We start from the raw sequence: 10160 nt of genomic DNA on the forward strand, positions 1-10160 counted from the left end.
AGTGGCCCCACTGACCCCATACCCAGTAGCTAGGAAGAGGATAAGAGATTGTAGGTGGGCTGAGAACAGTTACAGAGTGCTCAGACCTTGCCCCTGCTGACCGGTATGAGCCAGGATCCCACTCTCCTCTCCCATATTTGGCCCCTGCATTTTAAGGCAATCTCTGAAACACTTCCCAGCTGGGGTGATCTCAAGGCCCCTAATCTAAAGTGGGGCTGGCAGGAAAGAAACAGGAGGAAAGATCAGTTCAGTTGGATAGTGCTCCCGTGTAGTGGGGGAGGGGGCCAGCCCTGATCTGGGAGCCCTGATCTGTGCTCTCAAGGGATGTCTGGGGCCCAGGCCTTACTGTTGCCTTCAGCTCCGCTGTGATCCTCTCCAGACTGCCACAATAGTAGGAAACGGAGGCCCCGCAGGATCTGCCTGGAGCGGGGATTTCCACAGGGAGGGTGGCCAAGCCTGCCACCTGGAGCACCACAGACCCGTCAGGGCCCTCAGTAGAAGTTGCTCGGGGTTGGGGGGCTGGAGCAGGATGCAGAGGAGTGTGCTTATCACAAACTCAAAAGTGCTTGGGCATCTTTAGGAGCAGCTCCTGAGGTAGAGTGCGAGAGCAGTAGAATAGGGGAGACGGGTCTGGGGCTCAGGAAAGAGGCCATGCTCAACTAGTCTGACCCCATCCTGTGCAGCCCTCTGGCGCACATATCAAATACCTGCAGGGGCCAGGGACAAAAATGCATGAGAGCTTCAGAGTGGAGAAGGGGGGTGGGGGCGTGATGAGATAAGATAGGGGGAAAGGAAGAGAGAGTGAAAAAATAAGAGTGGGAAAGGTAGGGAGGAGTGGAGATGGAGTGAGAAAGGAGGCCCAGGATGGGAGGAGAAGGAGGTGAGGAAGAAAAGGGGAGTGAGGAAGGGAAGGGGTAGAGGAGTAGAGTTGAGCCCAGTACAAGAGGGAGGAGCCCAAAGGGGAAAAGGATTGGCTGCAAGAGGTAAGAGGTGGACTGCCACGGAAGTTCTGGGGTCCCAGGCTCCAAGGCTCTGCGGGGTTTCCGGATCTCGGGGTGCCAGGAGCCCTGAGAGGTAAGAAGGTATTTCTCTCCCTTGGCAGGAGCGCGGAGAGGTCGAGAGGAGTTCCAGAACCTACAGGCACGTCCAAGGACAGAGGCGAGACCCAGCCGGTGTCTCCCAGGAGGGCTCCTCACTAAGGTCCGGGGCTCTTGGCCCGCAGCCAGAGAGAGGTGCGCCCAGGACAAAGCCCAGCACTCGGAGCCCCAGCCCGCGTGGACAGAGTGCTTGGGCTTGGCGACAGGGTGCCCACGCTGGCAGGGCACGAAGTGAGGCCTGGCAACCTTACAGTCCCCCTAGCCTTGATGCCCTCGAACTCTTGACCTCCGACCTGACACAGGTCTGTACAGGGCAAAACTGTGAAACTCAGAGGCCCAGAGTTGTGGACCTGGGCCTGGCTCCTCAGGCGAGTGGTGCCTTCTGTCCCTGGGGCTGTGCGCCCTGGCGTGCCGCGGCTGCCCGGGGCCTTGGTCCTTTCCAGGTCCGGTCCTTGGCCAGTTCTGAGCAAGGCCAGCCCCTACCCCCGCAACATTCCTGCAGAGTCAGACAAGCTGGAACTGTCGCCAGAGCAGTGGGAATTGTTGGGTACCCCCAGGGCTTCAGGAAACCAAGGGCAAGTGGGCAACTAGGCCAGCCGACCACGACGCCCACTGACGCAGCAAACGTTCCCCCTGGATCTTGGGACTCGCTCTCCCCAGTGCGGACCAAAGACCGGGACCTCAAGGCTGGATGCACTGTAGGCGGGATAAGACTTTTATTAAGCCCCAAGAATGTGGCCAACGTTTCTTTCCAAATGAGAAAAGTCTTTTTCCTTCTCAAACGATTTTAAGTGATTTTCGTAAAGATTTCTATGTCCTAGGAAGCTGGGGTCCGTGGCTTGCGGTTGAGAGCAGACAGGACTGGGAAGATCGCACTAGAAAGAGTTACCAAGAATCTCTGCTTCTTGGAACGTGATAACCACATTCCCCCACCCTTCTACCCTTACTGCTCAGAGATTCGCACAGAGCAGGCAGGCGCTCTGGTTTAAAAGAATTAATCTGCCAAAGACTGCAGCAGCTCTTCTGAATATTTTAAAAGGTCTATAGACATTGAAATTTCACTACAGGAAGTTAAACTCACACTAAAAAAAAAAAATAATAAAAGTTAAGGAATGCATCTAGAATTCCAATTTAATCCCCAAGTTAAAACTGTTCACTGCACTCCCAAATAGTACACGCAAATAGCACAAATAAATGTCTGTATAGGCATCCTTTATGTAGGTATTCTTGTTTTTAAAAAATACTTAATTTTCGTTCGACAGAGTTAGGCTTTCTTGTGTGTTTTATCAGCAGAACAGAACTGGTTTTGTTGACAAAAGCTGTATTTACATTGTATTTACATTATCTTCAAATTTTTTGGAGTGGGGCAGATACACATAAGATAGATGCAGAAGGTCCTCTCCTTGAGAAATCGAAACTCACTTCCTCAGTAAAGGCCTGTAATTTACAAAGAACTACTTGCATTACTGAACTTGGACTGATTTTCTACCAGGGAAGGGAAGTGGTGGGTTATTTAGAAAACTCCATTCCAAATACAATCTGGGGGAAATCTGACATTTATACAAACACATGCAAAATAATTTTTTAAAAAGTTAAAATGCTCAAAACTCCATTTTAAAATCTCTCTTACAAAATTACCAAAACTTGGAAAAAATTCCTCTTAAGGAATTAGATGATTTTAATGCTTCCTGGGACTGACCTACCTACCTGACATTTCTTTAAAAGTAGAAAAAGTATTTACCCTTCTCACAAAATTGCCTCTAGATTGCTCAAAAATTTTGGTGAGCTTTCCAATATCCTTCAGCTAAAAACCAAACCAAAACACGGACTTACACACCACCATCAACAACAACAAAATAACAAGAACCTATTTAGTGCTACTGCCAAAGAAGAAATGTCTTTTTTTTTTTTTTTGGTAAGATATCATTGAATGACATTTCTAGAACAGCAGTAAAAAATGAAACATCCAATGAAAAAAATTTACCTGCAATGTTCTACCGTTTTGGCTAGCTGTATTCATCGCAGGATTATTTCTCGTACTTTAATAGACAATTACTTTTGACTGTGGTGCTACATTTAGATTAGAAGCCATGATAACGTTCAACTTTTTTGTGACCATGGTTACACAATTAAATGTTTATTTGAATAATTGAAAGATAATAACATAAATAGTGGCACATATAACGAAAATAATCGGTATCTGCCTGTATTTCTATGTGTATTAAACAATTTTTGTGTAGAGAATAGTAACTTATGGGAACATTTTATAGTTTTCAAAGAATAATCATATTTTAATTTGATAATATATTTATTGCAATGGTTAGCATGTGGCTTTTCTCCAAAAAAGATATAATTTTGTATATTGCTTATGCATCTATACAGCAGTTCCCCCTCATAGAATTTGCCATCATTTTACTATGCTCTTTGATCATATATGGGAGGAGGGGGATTTGCATAGATGCCTAATGTGACACAATCGTAGGTAGGTAGGCAGATACACTCGATTAAACATCAAACGCTTCCTTGGTTGCAGCGATATTTACTTTATCTGACAGTAATTAGCTAAACTGACTGGAACGAAAACCTATTACTAGTCGAGCACAACTCCAGGATTTCAAAGATCCTCTTTTCCGACAAGACAATGCAAATGCCCCAGAACACGATCGTAACTGGATACGCGCGTCGGAACCAGATTCCACATTCTGATAAGTGACTCCCGAGAACCCGGCTACTGTAGTGTATCTACCGCCCTGGCATTGTCCTCCCGGACACCGGAGCGAAGCTGGCCTCGCACACGCTCACGACCGTCCGGGCTGCGGGCGCGGGACAGGCAGGCTGCCTAGATGGGATTGACCTGGTGGGCATCCTTGGCAGGAAACTCCGCTGTAGCGGAACCAAGACTGACCGAAGGAAGCCTGAACCACCAGGAGGAGGGCATCTGGAGACGACCTAAGCCCCAGCTCAGATCATAAGGCCAAGATCAGCTCTAGGTAGCGGGTAGAAGTCTCCCGCCCACTAGATCGGCCCTGCGCAGGGTTAGGGATGAGAAGAGAAAGGGGGGACAGGGCACTCTAGGCCGCTGTGCTGCCCACGCTCTGGATCCTCACGCCTCCAGCCCGTCGGGCCTGAACTATGTCCCTTGGGGGGCCTGCCGAGGAGCAATTCAGTCAGAAGCTGCAGGAGAGAACCACTCAAGCCTGGCACAAGTGTACCTGGCGGGGTCGTGGTGGCAGTGGGTTTGGGGGAGAGCGGACTGCGCGGGCCTGCGAGTGGGGAGGAGACAGCTTTCTTCGTACTCAGTGAAGAGGCAAGCTGGTGCACTCCCGGCAGCAGCAGCAGCGGGTGTGTGGGCGTGTTCCCAGCGCCCCTGGCCACGGGTTCTAAAATGGGGTTTCTTAGGGATGGATTTAGGGAAGGCCTAAGAACGAAGAGCTGCGGAGAAGCAAGAGAATGTAGCAAAGAGAAATGCAAACTTCAGTTGGAAACTGGGGAGAGAGAGTTTCGGTAGCTTTTGTCTTTTACCTTTTTTTCTCTTAAAATCACTCAAAACAACAAACAAACAAACAAAAGAACACCACCCGAAGAGGCGGAAAAAATTGGGAACCAGAAACATTTTCCGAGATGGTCTAGCTCAGGGGGGATGGGAGTGGAGGAGTGGGGTTGGAGCGCAGCTTCCTTCTTTTAGGCTTGCCTGCCAATGCGACGCACACCCACTAGGACCCCCACCCCACAGTGCCGTGCACTCACCCCCACCTCTCTCTGGATCTTTTGCGCCCGAGGGGTGGCGATCCGCTGCAAAACCAGGGGAATTCTTCTCTGCAGTCCCTGGCCTGGTTTGGAGACGCCGGCCCCGCCTGGGACGTCAAAAGTCTCAATGCCGAGAAGACAGGCACCGGGCGGCCCTGCGGCTGAAGAATGGGTGTACCAGCGCAAGGCCCTGCCCACAGAGGGTCTCCCCCACCACCCGCCGGTCGCCGCCACCCTAAGTACTCCCGGGTGCACGTGGCCCGCGCCGCATCCCAGCTCCCCGGGCGGCCTCAGAGGCCGACTCCACGCACCATTTCCGCTCCCTCCTGAACAGCTCCGCCTCTCTCCCCTCCCGCCTTTCTCTCCTTGGCCTTGGGCACCCACAACTCCCAACGCCGTGGGGCCCGCAGGGCAGCTCGCCACTCTCGCCGCCACTCCATCCCGCGTGTGCCGCGCCCGGGGGCGTTGTCCACAGTCCCCGCACCTTCCACCCTCCCCTGCCAGCTGAGACCGGTCTCCCCCAGCTCCACCATCTTGGCCGCCAAAAAATGTTTGGGGCGGCCAGGGGCGGATGTCAGGCGCCTCGGTTGGGCTGGAACCGGTCTGTGTATTTTTCAAGGCCAGTGCTGCGCCTGGGTCTTTCTGTGGGCCTCACAGTAGCGACCGCTGCTCCTCACTGGCGAGGCGTGGTGGCAGGCGAACGCCTATTGTGCGGAAGATGATCCCCACCAACGTAGAGTTCCCAGAACGTCAGGGGACCCCACAGATTAGCCCAGAAAACACCCGGGGGCCGCACGAGGGCGCCAGAAGACGTATGGGTTGGAGAAATTAGAAAGACACCTCCAAGGGTAAAGGCCTAGATCCGGGGGCCCGGTTTCAATATGCAGAGAAGAAGGCCTCCATGGCTGGGTCACCTCCCTTGTGACAGATACTGCTCTCAAGACCCTACGAGGCCACCCAATGTGTGCAGCACTCCAGCCACGCCATCACCAATGCAGTCAACAAGCACTGATGCACAATAGTGGGAGTTAAGGTGTACTGAGCACTTGACGTGTGGGGCCCTGCACTAAGCTCCTGACATGTTTTGTCATTTATCCCTGGCAACCACCCCTGAAGAAGTATTACGGATTCCTTTTTGTAGACAAAGAAACTGTGGCTTAGAAACGCCCAAGGCCACACACCGACTAGGTCAGGATTCGAACCAAGACCTGTCAACCAACCAAGTTCAGTAACAACACCATCCTCCTGTCTCTCACATACCTGCTTAGTGCGGCAGCTGCAAGAGCTACAAGGACAAATGCAACCGGGACCCTCCCCCCCCCCGGGGGGGGGGGGCTCATAGTTTACCCTGGGCCGGCAATATCTAGTACTAGGTGGGAAGTGATAAGTGACACGAATGTCCTTTACTAACATGCGCTGCAAGTTCAGATGCAGGAGAGATGACTTCCGGCTAGACGATCAGGGAGCGCTTCCTTGGAGGAGGTGGTATTTGAGCAGAGCCTTGGAGAACAGCTTTCCACTCATGGAGACAAGGGCAGGGAAGACATTCCAAGCGGAGGGAACAGCTCGAGCAAAGTCAACAAGTCGGGAACAGACACGTTGCCCATCCATTGGTACACAAAACATTCCGTCTTCTTGAGAATCCAGAGGCCGGTATTTACAGGCCAGGAAGTTTTCTTGCCCTGCAGCAGCTGGAAAAACCACGCTCCTGGGCCATCTTTCCTGGCAGTTGGCTCGTGGACAAGAAGCCTCCCCGAACTGGCCGTGGCCGGAAGGTACGGCTAGGCGGGGCGGGAATCGGTCGTTCGGGCACCCGGGGCAGTGCAGCCTCGCCCACCACGACTTGGACTTCGCGACTCTATACTAGTCCTTTATTTCTGGTAGCGCCACAGCACCCCACTCCGTGGATGCGGGGGGCGTGGTCCACATGAGCTGGAACCAATGGGGAGGGAGGCCGAGGCGAGAGCCCCGCCCCGACGTGACGCACGACCCCCGGACACAGGCTTCGCAGCCCCGGCCCCAGTCCCTGCAGTGGCTGTAACAAAACCCAGACCCCCAGGTCCGGGCCAATGGAGGCGATTTAGACTGGAGCCGGACCGCGTCTGTCAAAAGCCCGACTCGGCAGCAGCGGCAGAGTCCAGGAGAGCTGGAGCCGCAACGCTGCTTCCCCGCCCCCGCCGGGATTTATTGAGTATTTGGACTGGACAATTAAGTGGCCCTGATGATGTTACCAAGCCCGGTCACCTCCACCCCTTTCTCAGTCAAAGACATTTTGAATCTGGAGCAGCAGCAGCAACAGCACTTCCACGGCGCGCACTTACAGGCGGACTTGGAGCACCACTTTCACTCGGCGCCGTGCATGCTGGCCGCCACCGAGGGGACGCAGTTTTCTGACGGAGGAGAGGAGGACGAGGAAGAAGAGGGCGAGAAACTGTCCTATTTGAACTCACTAGCCACAGCCGACGGCCACGGGGCTTCGGGGCTCTGTCCCCAGAGCTATGTCCACACAGTCCTGCGAGACTCGTGTAGCGAGCCTAAGGAACATGAAGAGGAGCCCGAGGTCGTGAGGGACCGGAGCCAAAGTGAGTAGAGGGGGAAAGAAAACGCACCCGCACATCTGGAGCAATGGCGGAGCGCCCGCAAACAGCCCACAAACCTTGCCAGCACTGCTTCCCGCCCCTTTAACCTTTGGCTGGGGTCATGCCTCACCCTGGTCAACGACAGCTCCGCAAAGCACAGGTGCCTGCGAGGGAGCCGGGGCGGAGGGAGAAGGACGAGGTGACCCCGACAACTACTCCTCCGGGACAGGAGAGGCGATGCAAGCCCCCAAGGGAAGGGAAAGTAGTTCTTGCTGCCCTGACGCTGATAAGCAACACGGGCTCAGCTGCTGGATTCTGACAACTCACGGCATTTTTGTTCTTCCCAAGACCCAGAGAGACAAGAGCTCGAATCTCTTCCTCTTTCCCCCTAGGGCGAGACGAGGTCTTTGAGGCCGGGACAGCCGTCCCCTCTTCTCCAAAAAGACGATCCAGGCAGGTTGTGTTGGCAGGGCGCAGGAATTTTGGTAGAGACCAGCTGGGTGGTTTCCTCACTTCTCTGCTTGGAGTTCAGTGTCCCGGCACCCACAGCACCCGGCGGAGAGGGAGGGGATGGTCGGGGAGTGCGTGGGAACACAGTCCATTACGCGCGTGCATAGCATTCACACCCCTGAGGCGCTGGCCTTTTTTTAAAATTCATAACGTTATGCTTTGTGTCCCGGGCTGTGGGGCTGCAGGCCGAGTGAAAAACGCGAACTTAGTCCTAGATCCCAGCCGCTCACATGGGATGGGAGGTGAACTGGGTAGGGAGATCGGATAACTGAATAAAGCCCCCAAGGAAGTGTTTGTTTCTGAGGGGAGAGAGTCAAAGAATCTCTTCCCCAAGAGGAGGTTTGATGTGGCAGCAGCCAAGGCCTATACTCCTGACACTTCCCCTGGGCCTAAAATCGACACGAAACGGTCTAAATCAGTCCATCAAATTTCTTTTTCCCTTTAAGGTAATACAGACATCGTCAAGCGGACATTTAGCTGGAGGCATGCTGTCTTTTAAAAGCAAAAAAAAAAAAAAAAAAAAAGTTCCTAGGCAATACAGGAGCGTTACACTCAAGCATTTCCGAACAGAAAGATTTATTCACGCAACTCACGCCTACCGGCTCCCAAATACCAATATGCTTCACACCTTCAGCTATCCGTAAAGCAAATGAGTTTGCAAATACTCTAGTTATTATGTAGCTGCAAACTTTCATCCTGAAAATAGTCATTAGCACGCCGAGCCGCACATTTAATTATCTCTTTCTCACAGATGCTCAAATTCTAAATAAACGCGCACTAACCCTCCCCATGGAACGCGCTTCTGCCCGCTACGGGAGTTCTGAGGGTACTTGGGCTGTCGCAGGGTCTCATGGCGCCAGGAACCACAAACTTTCCAGAAAGTCCAGGCATTTACTACCGCATGCTCCGCGCTGCCACCAAAAGGGCCACAGTGCTCTGGGATAGGAGCCGCGGTTAGGCGGGGAACTAAGCTAAGAGACGCTGTTGTGCTTCTTCCGCAGAAAACTGCCAGCTGAAGAAGCCTCTGGAGGCGGCCGGAGACTGTAAGGCGGGGGAGGAGAGCGAGAGGCCCAAGCCACGTAGCCGCCGGAAGCCCCGGGTCCTCTTCTCGCAAGCCCAGGTCTTCGAGCTGGAACGCAGGTTCAAGCAGCAGCGGTACCTGTCGGCGCCCGAGCGCGAGCACCTCGCCAGTAGCCTGAAGCTCACGTCCACGCAGGTGAAGATCTGGTTCCAGAATCGCAGGTACAAGTGCAAGAGGCAGCGGCAGGACAAGTCTCTGGAGCTGGGCGCGCACGCGCCTCCGCCGCCGCCGCGCCGCGTGGCCGTGCCGGTGCTGGTGCGGGACGGCAAGCCGTGCGTCACGCCGGGCGCGCAAGCCTACGGCTCGCCCTACAGCGTGGGTGCGGGCGCCTACTCCTACAACAGCTTCCCCGCCTACGGCTATGGGAACTCGGCCGCCGCCGCCGCCGCTGCCGCCGCCGCCGCCGCCGCCGCCGCGGCCTACAGCGGTAGCTACGGCTGTGCTTACCCGGCGGGCGGCGGCGGCGGCGGCGGCAGCGGCGGCGGCGGGGCTACCGCGGCGGCCGCGGCCATGCAGCCCGCCTGCAGCGCGGCCGGAGGCGGCCCCTTCGTGAACGTGAGCAACCTGGGCGGCTTCGCCGGCGGTGGCAGCGCGCAGCCGTTGCACCAGGGTGCCGCGGCCGGGGCAGCGTGCGCTCAGGGCACCTTGCAGGGCATCCGGGCCTGGTAGGGACGCGGCGGCTCAGGCGGCGGGCGCCCCACTGCAGCCTGCCACCGCGGGACTGAAGCGCGAGAAAGCCTGGATCCCAGGGCCAGGTCCTCTCGTTAAAAAACAAAAAACAAAAACAAAACCCAAGAAACACATATCCCGCTCCCCAGGGCCCCGGAACACAGCTCCCGCGAAGCCTGGAAGGGGGCTGAGGGGCGAGGAGGATGCCCGGGACCGGTCGCGGAGACTGTCTCTGAGGCAGAAACTCCGGCTTGGTGCCGGGGAGGACAATGGCCCCGACTCTGGCCCCGAAGAGAGTGCGAGAAGCTGGGATCTGGCTGCCGCTTGGTTCTCCCAGAGCAAGAAGGCCGTCTTTCCCCTCCGCCTTCCCGCGGCCTCCTCGAAATGTCGACAGAAAACCCAAGGACAAAAAGAAAAGAAAAGAAAAGAAAAGCATGAAGGAGAGAAAAATGCGTGTCGTGGCTTGAGAAATCCCCA

At 54.8% G+C, this 10160-nt stretch overlaps 1 protein-coding gene across 1 annotated transcript; it reads left to right on the forward strand.

Moving 5' to 3' along the window:
• Window positions 1–7065: 7065 nt before the first annotated feature.
• On the forward strand, window positions 7066–9683 carry NKX2-3 (NK2 homeobox 3). The gene is made up of 2 exons (XM_021700147.1): window positions 7066–7426; window positions 8935–9683. Exons 1-2 carry the CDS (start codon window positions 7066–7068, stop codon window positions 9681–9683), a joined length of 1110 nt encoding a protein of 369 aa, XP_021555822.1.
• Window positions 9684–10160: the final 477 nt, after the last annotated feature.

Source organism: Neomonachus schauinslandi, chromosome 6, assembly GCF_002201575.2.
Source record: "Neomonachus schauinslandi chromosome 6, ASM220157v2, whole genome shotgun sequence".
Lineage (NCBI taxonomy): Eukaryota > Metazoa > Chordata > Mammalia > Carnivora > Phocidae > Neomonachus > Neomonachus schauinslandi.